This window comes from Globicephala melas, chromosome 15 (assembly GCF_963455315.2).
Source record: "Globicephala melas chromosome 15, mGloMel1.2, whole genome shotgun sequence".
In the NCBI taxonomy this organism is placed as follows: Eukaryota; Metazoa; Chordata; class Mammalia; order Artiodactyla; family Delphinidae; genus Globicephala; species Globicephala melas.
In genome coordinates this window covers 15,660,848-15,673,524 of record NC_083328.1, presented here as the reverse complement: position 1 = coordinate 15,673,524, position 12,677 = coordinate 15,660,848, and the positions used below count along the sequence as shown (strand labels likewise).

The window sequence follows — 12,677 nt, the reverse complement described above, 5'->3', positions numbered from 1 at the left end:
CAATCAGTGAGAAGAGAATGCGCGTGCGTAGTAAGCCGCAAGGCCCGCCCCCGTGCCCTCGCTTCAAAGTTGCTATTCTGAGGCAGGCGATGTCATTAGGACTGGAGAGTGGAAGTGTGTTGTCGGTTACCATAGGAACTGTCTACTGGCCAATCACTGAGAGGAAGAGGCGGTGTTCAGGAAGAAACCAAACGGGACCCGAAAGGCGGCACAAAGCGCGACCAATAGAAACAGGAAGTGGAGAAGATTTCTCCACATCCGGTACTGCCTGTGGCGCCTGCGCTCTGTGCTGGGGAGGCCAGTGACGTCCAGGGGAGTCCAAGATGGCGGCGGTGGGGTGATTCTGCTGCTGGTGAGGGGCCCGGGGCCGGCGGGGCAGGGTCCAGCAGGTGGGTGCGGAGGAGGCTCGGGGCCGCAGGAGCTCCGGCCGCTTCCACATCTCTGCTCTCTGTGTTCTGCAGGTGACGGAAGCGTCGCCTCCGCCTGCCTGACGTGCCTCGGGAGAGCCTGCGCCGCTCCTCCCCGCCGCGGCCATGTCTGGGCCCGGCAACAAACGCGCCGCCGGCGATGGGGGCTCGGGGCCCCCAGAGAAGAAGCTGAGTCGCGAGGAGAAGACCACAACCACGCTTATAGAGCCCATTCGTCTTGGGGGCATCTCTTCCACGGTTCGTGGGCTCCTGTTTCAGGCCTCATAACTTACCAGAACTCCCATCTCTGTTCTCCGTCCACGTCGTCCAGAACCTTACTCCCAGTTCCCCAGGTTTAGCAAGATCCACTTTTCAGAACACTCTGTTGAAAGAAACCGAGGACACGACGTCTGCCTTCCCTTTACAGATAGGAAAACAGGTTTCCAGAGGGCGTGTGACTTGTCAAAGACTTCAGAGTTAGGAAGAGGCAGAAGCAGAACGTGACCCTCCTCACAACCGAGACGCTTTCTCTGTGGGTGTCTGAGCCTCTTTAAATCCTGTTAGCAGTTAGTCTGGGGTTACTCCCCTCTCCCATCCATTCCATTTTGCTTTTCTTTGTCTCTTTCTATGATTGGGTTCTTGGTCCCTGCTTGACCCTCTTCTCGGCCCCTTTGTTTCCTTGGTAGGAGGAGATGGACTTGAAGGTTTTGCAGTTCAAGAATAAGAAACTGGCAGAGCGGTTGGAACAGAGACAGGCTTGTGAAGATGAACTCCGAGAACGAATTGAGAAGTTGGAGAAGCGGCAGGCCACAGATGACGCCACACTCCTCATTGTCAATCGCTACTGGGCCCAGGTGGATGCCCTTCTACTTTCCAAGACCTGGCCTTGATCCAGCTGCCAATCCTCAGACTCCTCTGCTAGGAAAGGAGTATCATGCTGGGAAGCACCTGAGGGATTCATAACATTTTTGGTGCTTTCTCCCTTCAGCTGGATGAAACTGTGGAAGCCCTTCTCCGACACCATGAGAGCCAGGGGGAGCTGTCTTCAGGGACAGAGGCGCCTGGGACCCAGGAGGGGCCAACACGTGATGAGACCCCTCTCACAGAGCCAGGGACATCGGAGCTGAGGGGTAGGGCCAGAGCCCTGGGATCTGGGAAGCTTAATTAAGTTCTGGGGAAGGTCCTGGAGAGGAGGGAACTTTGACATTAGGCTGCTGAATTCCCTGCTTGCGCGCGCGAGCACACACACACACACACAAATTGATTTCATATCTGGGCAGCAAAGGGCAGTGGGTAAGAACACAGGTTTTGGAATCTGAGTGACATGGTTAAGAGTACAATTCATGTTTTGACATTCTTAGTTCAAAAAAGTATTAAATGCTGACTGTGTAGTTGACATTGTTGTAGCTTTGGAGGAGACAAAGAAAATAAAAAAGAAATACTTACTGCCCCAGCCATTAGGGAGGAAGTGGTTATAAACCATAAAAAAAAGTATAGGGGGTCCCTGAATGGGAATTAGTGTGTATGCACACTAGTTTAGCTTAGGAAGGCAGAGAAGGCCTTCCCTGAGGAAGTGATTTGGTAGCTCTCTGGCTTTGAGGAAATTACCTCACTGAACTGCAGTTATTTCACTTTTAAGATGGGGATAACAACAGTACTACAGGTGTTGGTTATGTTGACTCAGTGAGCCATAGAGAGTTGAAGGAGGCGATCTGGAACTTGGTAAAGAGTGGTGGTAACTGTTACCATTATCCTCATGAGGGTCTGTCCGTCCCTCCCAGAGCCCCTGCCAGTGCAGCTGCGGCCACCTCTCAGTGAGCCAGCCTTGGCTTTTGTGGTGGCCCTGGGTGCAAGCAGTAGTGAGGAGGTGGAGCTGCAGCTGCAGGGCCGCATGGAATTCTCCAAGGCAGCTGTGTCCCGTGTCGTGGAGGCCTCTGACCGCCTACAGCGCCAGGTGGAGGAACTCTGTCAGCGAGTATACAGCCGAGGTTAGTTCTTTGTGCCCCCACCCCAGAGGTGTCCAACTCCATTTGCATCTTTATGGTATCCCCTCCTCAGTGCTCCTGGCCCAGAGGCAGCCACAGTTCCCCAAGGAATAAATCAGCCATGTTTTCAGGTGCAGGCTTAGGCTGTTGATGGTGGCTCTCGCTTTGATTCCTGGAGTTGAGCTCTAGAGAGACGGGTGGGAGGAGTTGTTGATGCGGGGGGAGCCTCCCCCTTGTGGCTGGAGACCTCTTGGGAGCATTGTGCACAAATCTTGGTGGCAGTTGCTGACCCACGAGGCATAGCAGCAAGTGCCCAGGCTTTGCAGGCAGACTGACTTCTCTCAGCCTTAGTTCTGTCAGTCCAGCCTGGGCGTTCTGAGCAGATGGCTCTCCTCTCTGAGCTGGTTTCCTCCTTTGTGCAGTGGGGACAAAGACTCCTGGCTTTGTCATGAGAAAATGGCAAGACAGCTGGTGGATCACACTGGGCAATGACCTAGCAGACTCCAGGATGAGTTAGTACTTTGACCCATTGCCTTGGACTTGGCTCTTACCCGAGCCCTCCCTTCACAGGGGACAGTGAGCCCCCCAGTGAGGCGGCTCGGGCACGCACCCGGGAGCTGGGCCGTGAGAACCGGCGACTGCAGGACTTGGCCACCCAGCTACAGGAGAAGCACCACCGCATCTCATTGGAGGTGGGAGTTGGGCTTTTAGGGTGGGATTAGAACCAGGGCAGGGTTTGGATTAGATGGGCACCCAAGGATCTCAGGGAGCCGGGTTTCTTATCTAAGTACCTGTCCCCTTCCTTGTCCCCAGTACTCTGAGCTCCAGGATAAAGTGACATCTGCAGAGACCAAAGTGCTGGAGATGGAGACGACAGTAGAAGACCTGCAGTGGGACATTGAGAAGTTGCGGAAGCGTGAGCAAAAGCTCAATAAGCACCTAGCGGAGGCCTTGGAGCAGGTGGGGTCAGACATTGGGTCAGATGGAGCCAGAGCAGGGTACTTGGGGCCCTCGCTTCTCTCCTCCACACCCTGTCTCCTCTGTCTTCTCTCCACAGCTCAACTCTGGCTACTATGTATCTGGGAGCTCCTCAGGCTTTCAGGGGGGCCAGATCACACTCAGCATGCAGAAGGTGAGCAGCAGCATTCTTCCTCGTCCCTCCCACCACCTTTTCTCTACCCTACCCTTGAACATCCCCTTAGGATTAAGGACAGACGTCCAGCTGTGGTCTCGGAGGTCTTTCCCCGTTACTCACAGTGCTCTTTATTTCATTCTTTCATATGTGTATTCAGTAAATAATTGCTGAACACTAAGTGCTAGGTACTGTGTAGGAAGCAGGCATTTTGGAGAACGAAACAGACAGGAATTAAACCTTTCATGGAGCTTAAGTTCTAGTTTGGGTAACTGACAAGAATTAGGTAAGGTCGTATGTACATCAGCTGGTTAAAAGTACCACTTAGGGGCTTCCCTGGTGGCGCAGTGGTTGAGAGTCCGCCTGCCGATGCAGGGGACACGGGTTCGTGCCCCGGTCCGGGAGGATCCCACATGCCGCGGAGCAGCTGGGCCCGTGAGCCACGGCCGCTGAGCCTGCGCGTCCGGAGCCTGTGCTCCACAGCGGGAGAGACCACAACAGTGAGAGGCCCGCGTACTGCCAAAAAAAAAAAAAAAAAAAAGTACCACTTAGAAAAGAGATGTTGGGGTATGTTGGAGTCAATTGGCATTCTCAGTTGTGTAGCTGAGAAAGGGCCTTGCTGCCGCTGTCTCATTCCTTGTCCTGCATTTGCTCTCTCAATTCTTGGTCGTTGCACACTTTTTGGTGCTACAGGGTCACTGCGCCCTGTCTCCCCTTGCTCAGCTTGCTCTTCAGGTCTTCCAGGAAGGCTTCCCTGACCCCCTGTCAGTTACAAGCCTTGCTTCCCAGCACTGACCAGGCAGTACTGAGTTTTCTCCTACTTGCCTGGGAGCCCTTAGGAAAGTGCCTGGGTCCGGCTTGTCACTGGGCCTTCAGAGTACATCACTGCTCTGCAGATGGGAGCTTGGGTAGGGCATATGGTGGGGCTATGAGGGAAGCATGCGTCCTGGCCTGGCCCTGCCTCCCACTGCCCTTCCCACTCCTCAGTTTGAGATGCTGAATGCGGAGTTGGAGGAAAACCAGGAATTGGCCAATAGCCGCATGGCAGAGCTGGAGAAGCTGCAGGCAGAACTTCAGGGGGCTGTGCGGACCAATGAGCGCCTCAAGGTGAGCTGTGTTTGGGGCTGGGAGGGCCTGAGCCTGCACGGTAGGAGCTGAGCTCTGAAACCTCTTGCTGATTGCCTTTGGACATCCCTACCCCTAGGTAGCCCTGCGGAGTCTTCCTGAGGAGGTGGTACGGGAGACAGGGGAGTACCGAATGCTGCAGGCGCAGTTCTCACTGCTCTACAATGAGTCTCTGCAAGTGAAGACCCAGCTGGACGAGGCCCGTGGGCTGCTGCTGGCCACCAAGAATTCCCACCTGAGGCACATTGAGCACATGGAGGTATGCCCTTGGAACAGGGGCAGGGGACAGGGGTAAAGGCCAGACCCTTAGGGTCAGATTGTTCCTGGGTCAAGGGTGTCAGAGGCCCTGTGTGCCTGCCAGAGGTCCCTTGGGAGTAAATTCCTCCTGAGCTGCTGAGGCCTGAGGTAGGGGGGGCTTGCCAGGAACTAAGGGGTTGGGTGGGTCCTTAATGCCTCAACCCACAGAGTGATGAGCTGGGGCTGCAGAAGAAGCTGCGCACAGAGGTTATCCAGCTGGAGGATACGCTGGCCCAGGTACGCAAGGAGTACGAGATGCTGCGCATCGAGTTTGAACAGAACCTGGCGGCCAACGAGCAGGCGGGTATGTGGTGAGGACAGGGTTGAGGTGGGGCCTTATCTGGGATTGCTGGGCCCTGGTGTGGCCAGATGCTTATCCAGATGTAAGAGGTTAAGTCCTTTCTTCTCCCAGAGCCTCATCTCTCTGTGGAAAATGGGGACCACACCACCTGACTCAAAGGCGCAGTGAGGCTTACAGCCAGATGAGGTGGCTCATGGAGCAGACTCAGGCAGAACGGGAGCTGTCACCCTCATCCATACTTCTCTGGCCTTATGGTGCCTCTCTGAGATACTAATTCATTTTTCACAGATTTATTGAACACTTTCTATGACCCAGGCTCAGTTCTAGGCTTTGGGATGATACCAGTGAACAAAACACGACGGATCCCTGTTGTGGAGCAGTGTTACAGTGAGGGAAGACAGACAACAAAGGAGGAAAAAATTGAACGTGTATATTAGGTTGTGACAAATATATCAAGAAAAATAAAGCAGGGAGGGAAGATAGGAAGTATTATGAGAAATGCCGGGGAAATGTAACTAAGAAGATGATATTTGTTTAAAAAGCTAAAAGAAGTGGACTAACTTACTTTTATGAATTTACAGTTAGTCATGTGTTCCTTTGAAAGGAAATTTGGAAATATTTTAGAAGTCTGCATTAGCAGAAATAACACACATAGGCAGTGTCAAGTTATGTTTAGGTGAATTCTCTTCATTTGTTTGATGAGATCACACTCTCTACATAAGGCTTCAGTTGTTATCTCCTTTGTAATGAGAGTGATGGCTCTGGCCCTGCCCCTTCCCCCACTGAGGGGTTGGGCCCCTAACCCAGGGACCAATCCAGCCTTCAACCCAGTTTTGGTTTCCTGTACTCTTCCAGGGCCCATCAACCGGGAGATGCGCCACCTGATCAGCAGCCTCCAAAACCACAACCACCAGCTAAAGGGGGACGCTCAGCGATACAAGCGGAAGCTGCGGGAAGTGCAGGCTGAGATTGCCAAGGTGAGGAGGGGCTGCTTGGGGAAAGCTGCGGCTAGACCCCAGTGAGCACGTCTCACCTCAGCCCTGTTCTCTCTGTGCTTTGCAGCTCCGGGCCCAGGCCAGTGGCTCTACCCACTCCATCCCCACCCTGGGCCACCCGGAGGACTCTGGCCTGAGTGCCCCAGCCCCAGGGAAAGAAGAGGGTGGGCCAGGCCCTGTTGGTGCCCCTGATGCCAGAAAGGAGATGGCTTCAATGCCTGGCGCTGCCATTACTACCTCCTTGGTGAAGAAGGAAGACCTGGTCCCTTCTGAGGAAGAGGCCCAGGCCCTGACCCCCGGGGCCCAGGGCCCCTCCTCCCGGGCCCGAGAACCTGAGGCTAAACCCAAGCGGGAGCTTCGGGAGCGGGAAGGGCCTGGGCTGGGACCCCCATCTGTAGCCTCAGCTCTCTCAAGGACTGATCGGGAGAAGGTCAAGGTGGAGGAGGCCAAGAGGAAGGAGTCAGAGCTCCTCAAAGGTCTCCGAGCAGAGCTCAAGTGAGGCCCTGTTCCTTTCTCCTTCCCGCCCCTGCCAAGTGGCCTCCAACCCTACTCACCAAGCCTTCCTCCTATGCCTCCCCCAGGAAGGCCCAGGAAAGTCAGAAGGAGATGAAACTGCTGCTGGACATGTATAAGTCTGCACCCAAGGAGCAGCGGGATAAGGTGCAGCTCATGGCAGCGGAACGCAAGGCCAAGGCTGAGGTGAGGGCAGGTAGGGCCTATGAGGTGTGCAGAGAGGCTGCCCCAGGGGGTTGTAACCAGAGCAGAGCCCTAGGTCAGCAGGAAGCAGTGACAAGAGAGCTCCCTCCTTCTGGTGGTTATAGGTCGATGAGCTACGGAGCCGTATCCGGGAATTAGAGGAGAGGGATCGGAGAGAGAGCAAGAAGATCGCGGATGAGGATGCCCTGCGGCGCATTCGTCAGGCAGAGGAGCAGATAGAACACCTGCAACGCAAGTTGGGTGCCACCAAGCAGGTGCGACCCCGTTCTGGTCCCCTTGCTTCTGAATATTGGAATTCGCTAAACCTCCTGTTCTAGCACATGGCCTGGGTCCATTCTGTGGTTCTTTGCTCAGCCATGTTTTCCTGTGGTTTCCCCACTGTCGTCTTGTCCATCTACTACATTCCATCTTGTCCTTGCCCACTTGCTGCAGGAGGAGGAGGCTCTGCTCTCAGAGATGGATGTGACAGGCCAGGCTTTTGAGGACATGCAGGAGCAGAATGGGCGGCTGCTACAGCAGTTGCGGGAAAAGGACGATGCCAACTTTAAGCTGATGTCAGAGCGGATCAAGGCCAACCAGATTCATAAGCTACTGCGGGAGGAGAAGGATGAGCTGGGCGAGCAGGTTCTTGGCCTCAAGTCTCAGGTATGGCTGCCCTGGGCTTGTTAGAGTGGAGCTGGAGAGGCAGGGGCTCCCCAGCACTGAGTCCCCACCCCTGTCCTCAGGTGGATGCCCAGCTGCTGACCGTGCAGAAGCTGGAGGAAAAAGAGCGGGCCTTGCAGGGCAGCCTCGGGGGTGTGGAGAAGGAGCTGACACTGCGCAGCCAGGCCCTGGAGCTCAACAAGAGGAAGGTGAGGCCAGACCTATGCGAGGGGACAGCAACCTGGGATGCTGGCTCACAGCCTCACTTTGTGACTCTGCCTAGAGAACTTGAAGCAGATGACCTGGGCCGAAGTCTGGCTCTGCTTCATCTCACAGCCCAGCTCATGTCTCAGACACTTACTGTGTTCCAAACTGTGTGCTGGAGGACTTTGCATGCTTGGTCACATTTCAGTCTGAAAATAATCCTACAACAGTTTTTGTTATTACCTTTCATAAGTAAGAAGATTGAGGCTCAGGGAGGTAGCTGACTTGCTCAAGAAAAAGTGGAACTGGAATTTGGGCCTGGGGTCTCCTTGGCTCCTCAGCCCACGTCCTGACACTGCATTGGTTAGCTGTGAAATGTGCATGGTGGTCTCTGTCATGTAGTTGTATTAAACCTAAGAAATGTTTAGCTTGTGGTAGTTGTTCTTCTGAGGGTAACAGAGTTAGGAATGATCTGTGGCGCTCTCTTGGTGATATCACTCCTCTAGCTTATGGTAAAGGCTTAAGATTAACATTGACTTTCATCTTTTTTCCCCTCCTGGACTTTTTTTCTTCTCCATTTGGCTCATTCATTTAAGCAGTATTAGTCATACCCTTGTTATATCCCAGGACCTGCACTGAGTGCTGGGGAGATCACGGGAACAAGACCGCCCTGCTGGAAGTGGGAACTTCCAGTTTTGAGGGGCAGATAGCAAGCCGATAATCCCACAGACAAAATAACATCATTACAGATCATGGCATGTGTTTTGTGTGTGTGTGGGGGGGGGGTGGCACGCTGCACAACTTGTGGGCCACGGCAGTGAAAGCCTGGAATCCTAACTACTAGGCCACCAGGGAACTCACAGTATGTCTTATGAAGGAAATAGAGGCGGATGAAAGAAAAATAGGACAGTGTGTCTCAGGAGGTGACATTTGAGCTGAGGCCTCGGGGTTGCAGGAAAAAAATGTGTGTTGAGGGGAGCAGAAAGAGGAGCCCGGTGAAGCCTCAAAGACAGGAGAGAGCGTTATGCAGGTGAGGAACTGAAGGTGTTGGGAATGAGGTAGACTAGGAGGAGGTGAGGGTTCAGAGGTCAGGAGACAGAACCAGTTCCAGTGAAGATACTGGACTTACCCCAAGAGCAGGTATCACTGGATGGTTGACACTAGCATCTGTGGGCCATGGCTCCACATGCCTGACTCCCCAGGCTCAGGCAAACGGTGCCCCTCCTCCCCGCTCCACCCACCTCAGGCTGTGGAAGCAGCTCAGCTGGCCGAGGACCTGAAGGTACAGCTGGAGCACGTGCAGACACGGCTGCGAGAGATCCAGCCTTGCCTGGCAGAGAGCCGGGCTGCCCGTGAGAAAGAGAGCTTCAACCTCAAGAGGGCTCAGGTGTGTGGTGGGCAGGGGTGGGGACGGGGTGGGGGCAGGAGGTTCAGATTGAGGACCCTTGCACTCAGCCTAGCCCCTCTCCTGCCCCAGGAGGACATCTCACGGCTGCGGCGCAAGCTGGAGAAGCAGAGGAAGGTGGAGGTTTACGCAGATGCCGATGAAATCCTCCAGGAGGAGATCAAGGAGTACAAGGTGGGGCCTTGGGGCTGGGTTGTGCTCCAGGAATCTTAGGTGACCTAGGAATCTTAGATGGGGGGTTGGTGAGAGCTCTGGTGGGTAGTCTGGGGAACCCAGAAATAAGGTAGGATGGCAAAACCTGCGCAGAAGCCGATGTGTAGAATCAGATAACTATCAAGTATGGTACACATACTACGTGCCAGGCAGAGTGCCTGGCTAGGTATGAGAGGGCTAGGCACTAGACCTGGTCTCAGATCTCTTGAAACTGACAGTCTGTTGGAGGAGGCAGCCAAGTAATTCTCCCATCTGAGTGATGAGCAGTGTGATGGCAGAGGCCAGAGGGGCTGTGGGAAATCAGGGGAGCCCCTTAACAGCCCTGGTGGTCAGCAGGCTTCCTGGAAGGAATATCATCCAAAGAAAAACTGAAGAGTGAGTCAGCGTTGGCCGTGATGAACGGGGATGAAAGGGTTCCAGCAAAGGGAAAGGCAGAGGTGGAGGCCTTTAGTTGAGAGAGGCGTGCTGGAGGACAGAGCTGGACAGTCGTAGTTGGAGGACAGAACATGGGTTTTGTGGTGAGTGACAAGCCTGGTGGGGGTTGGGCAGTGTTAGATCCTGAAGGGTTTGTAAACCAGGTTGAGCTGCTTGGCGTATCCTGTAGTCACTGTGCAGAGAGCGATGTCTCAAGGATGTTGAGGATGAGGTGCCTGTGGGACTTCTTGGGAGGCTGTCTGGGAAGGCACTCAAAGCAAAAGGGCTGGTGTGGAGGACAGGAGTTTGTGGGGGATTGTCAGCAGAGGCAAAGGTAGAAGCCACATATAACTGTCGTCACCCAGGGAGGGTCTGTGGCATGACACGGAACAGTGTCATGAGGTGAGGGCAGGTAGGGCCTTTGAGGAGCTCTGACTCCTCCCCCGCCGTGGCGAGGGATGGCATCGGCCGTCACTCCCCCTGAGGAGCCTCGAAACTTAAATGATGGACAGAGGAAGAGGAGCTTGTAGCTTAGGAGGAAGGAGAGCGATCTAGAGGGAATTGATTGGGAAAGAGTTTCAAGGAGGCAGGGGTGAGCTCAGAACTGCCAAGAAGGCAAGTGAAGCAGGTGTTGAGAGATGCCTCTTGGATTTGGCAGCCTTGGTGGGAGTTCTTGGGCAGAGGTGGAGGTGGAGGTCAGATCACCTGGACTCTCACCCACTGCAGTGAGGAAAGGGTGGAGAGTGAGTCAGTAAGTAGACAACCTGTTGAAGCAGTTTGGCCTTGAAGGGGCAGAGGCAGCTCGAGGCAGCCATGAGGGAGCAGGGAAGGGTTTTTGGAGAAACAACAGACTGCAGCCTGTCAAATGCTGATGGGTAGGGTTCTGAGAGCTAGGGAAGAGGTGATGCTTGTGGGGAGTTGCTGAGGTGGCGGGCAGGGCAGAGGATGAATGTTGGGAATGCTGAGTTGTGGGAATTTCCTGTCTGGAGTTGGAAGTGAGACCTGGTGGCAGGTGGGAAGTTTCAAGATAGGAGAGGAGATTTGTAAAACCTCCTTAGAGAGAAATGAATCCCAGGACCCACAGCAGGATTTCTGGGCAGCACCAGGGATGGGCCCAGTTGAGGGTTGAGAACAGCAGATTTCTAGTGGCACTGCCATGCCCAGCTGTGACTTACCAGATGCAGGTGGAGAGAAGGTAGACAGTCGGCTTAAGGCAGGATTGGGGTTTTGCCAGAGAAGGCCAAAGGGGCAAGAGATGAAGCCCCAGGGCAGAGGAGCTCAGGTTGGAGCCTGTGGGTCATTGACCTTTAGAGGGGACATGTGACCACTGGCCATCACCACCCAGATTAGAGGCTAGACTGTGCTACTTTCTAGTTTTGAAACCTGGGCTTTTGAGCCTCAGTTTCCTCATCTGGAGGATGCTTATCCCTACCTCCTAGGGCTATGGTGAGAGTTAGGTGCAGTCTGCTCTGTGGTGGCCTTAGTCTGGACCACCTCTTGCTATCAGCTTGGGATCCGGGCCCTGTCAGGATTGTTCCTGAGCTGATGCCTGTGCCCTGCCCAGGCGCGGTTGACCTGCCCCTGCTGTAACACCCGCAAGAAGGATGCAGTCCTCACCAAGTGCTTCCACGTTTTCTGCTTCGAGTGCGTACGGGGCCGCTATGAGGCCCGCCAGAGGAAGTGCCCCAAGTGCAACGCAGCCTTTGGTGCCCATGACTTCCACCGTGTCTACATCAGCTGAACCCGTAACTCAGGGGACTTTGGAACACCCATGGACCCTGGGGGCTGTGCCTCCAGTCCCTCCCCACCCCACACCCAGTGGCCCCCACCCTCCATTCCGGACCCTGTGGGCCCAGCCCCTCCCCATGTAGTTGGTTTTGGGGGCCCCAGTGCATGCTAGTGGGAGTGGGATTAACCAAGCTCAGTTTCACCTTTTCCCCAAGGTCAGAACTACAGCCTAGGGGGCACTTGCCCTGCACAAAAGGTCTGCTGTGAGAGGCCTGAGGGGCCCAGAGCACTCAACAGAACTTCTTGGAACCTGGCCCTAAACCTTCTCCAACTGACTCCACGGGCCCATCCCAGCCCTAAAGGGGAAATTCCCCAGGCTGTGACTTCCCACACAAGTGGAAGTTCACTACCTGCTTACACACCCACAAGTAAGGACCAGGGATGGGTCAGATCCCCAGCTCCTTGCTCTGAGACTGGGCTCTGGGGCCCAGGGAGTTTCTTTACCCTCTGCTCCCCAGACCTAGGCAGACCTTCCCTCCTGTGGAGTTCCTTGGGCTCTTTGGTCTGGTCTTATACTAAGAGCACCTCCTTGATGGGGGCACTGTCTTCTGGGAAGCTCTAAGGTTGCTGCAGTCACCTTGCACTCATCTTGGGAGTGCTGAACTAAGATCATCAGTTTCTATTCTAATCAGACCCCTCCCAATCTCTACTTCGCTCCCAGGCCCCACTTACAGCCCTGATGCTTCCCAGGGCTCCGCTGGGTCCCCAGCCCTGACCCTGCTTTCATCCTGGTGGCCTTAACTTTAGTGGAGGCAGAACTTCCAGGGGGAAAAAGGGACAGACTAGCGTGCTGGGCCGACTTCCAATCATTCCAGGTAGAAGAGCATCTAATACCCTGTGACTGAGCCTATACCCACAATGCTTCCTGTGTTGCCTGCCCAAGCACACTCTATGGGCTGTGAAGGCAGTATGCAGGGGCCTGGAAGGTGGAGCTGCTGAGAGGTGCAAGGCTCCTCTCGGCCCCTGCTCTAGAGATGTCTTGTATAGGCTGTTAATTGTTTTGAATAAACGTCCAACCCTCAGCCTATAGTCCGGGTAGCCAGGCTTCCTGC

The 12,677-nt window shown here is 54.6% G+C and overlaps 1 protein-coding gene across 3 annotated transcripts; it reads left to right on the top strand.

Moving 5' to 3' along the window:
- The first annotated feature begins 227 nt into the window (after positions 1-227).
- Positions 228-12,677, top strand: RNF40 (ring finger protein 40). 3 transcript variants are annotated; one of them, XM_030871766.2, is made up of 20 exons: positions 228-352; positions 462-665; positions 1,094-1,261; positions 1,396-1,537; positions 2,189-2,395; positions 2,963-3,084; positions 3,206-3,352; positions 3,450-3,524; positions 4,512-4,631; positions 4,729-4,908; positions 5,115-5,250; positions 6,103-6,224; positions 6,310-6,737; positions 6,824-6,941; positions 7,064-7,213; positions 7,392-7,604; positions 7,685-7,810; positions 9,052-9,192; positions 9,283-9,384; positions 11,402-12,677. In XM_030871766.2, the coding sequence occupies exons 2-20, from the start codon at positions 534-536 to the stop codon at positions 11,576-11,578; spliced, it is 3,006 nt and encodes a 1,001-aa protein (XP_030727626.1). In that variant the 5' UTR covers positions 228-352; positions 462-533; the 3' UTR covers positions 11,579-12,677. The 3 variants fall into 3 exon arrangements, with proteins under 3 accessions (XP_030727626.1, XP_060141125.1, XP_060141126.1); XM_060285142.2 differs by having other exon boundaries at positions 342-389; XM_060285143.2 differs by lacking the exon at positions 228-352 and adding an exon at positions 835-939 and having other exon boundaries at positions 555-665.

Coding starts and splice junctions, on each gene's coding strand:
- RNF40 (XM_030871766.2), top strand. CDS start 534: ATGTCTGGGCCCGGCAACAAACGCGCCGCCGGCGATGGGGGCTCGGGG. Junction 6,225..6,309: donor TGCAGGCTGAGATTGCCAAG/GTGAGGAGGGGC, acceptor TGTGCTTTGCAG/CTCCGGGCCCAGGCCAGTGG. Junction 9,193..9,282: donor TCAACCTCAAGAGGGCTCAG/GTGTGTGGTGGG, acceptor CTCCTGCCCCAG/GAGGACATCTCACGGCTGCG.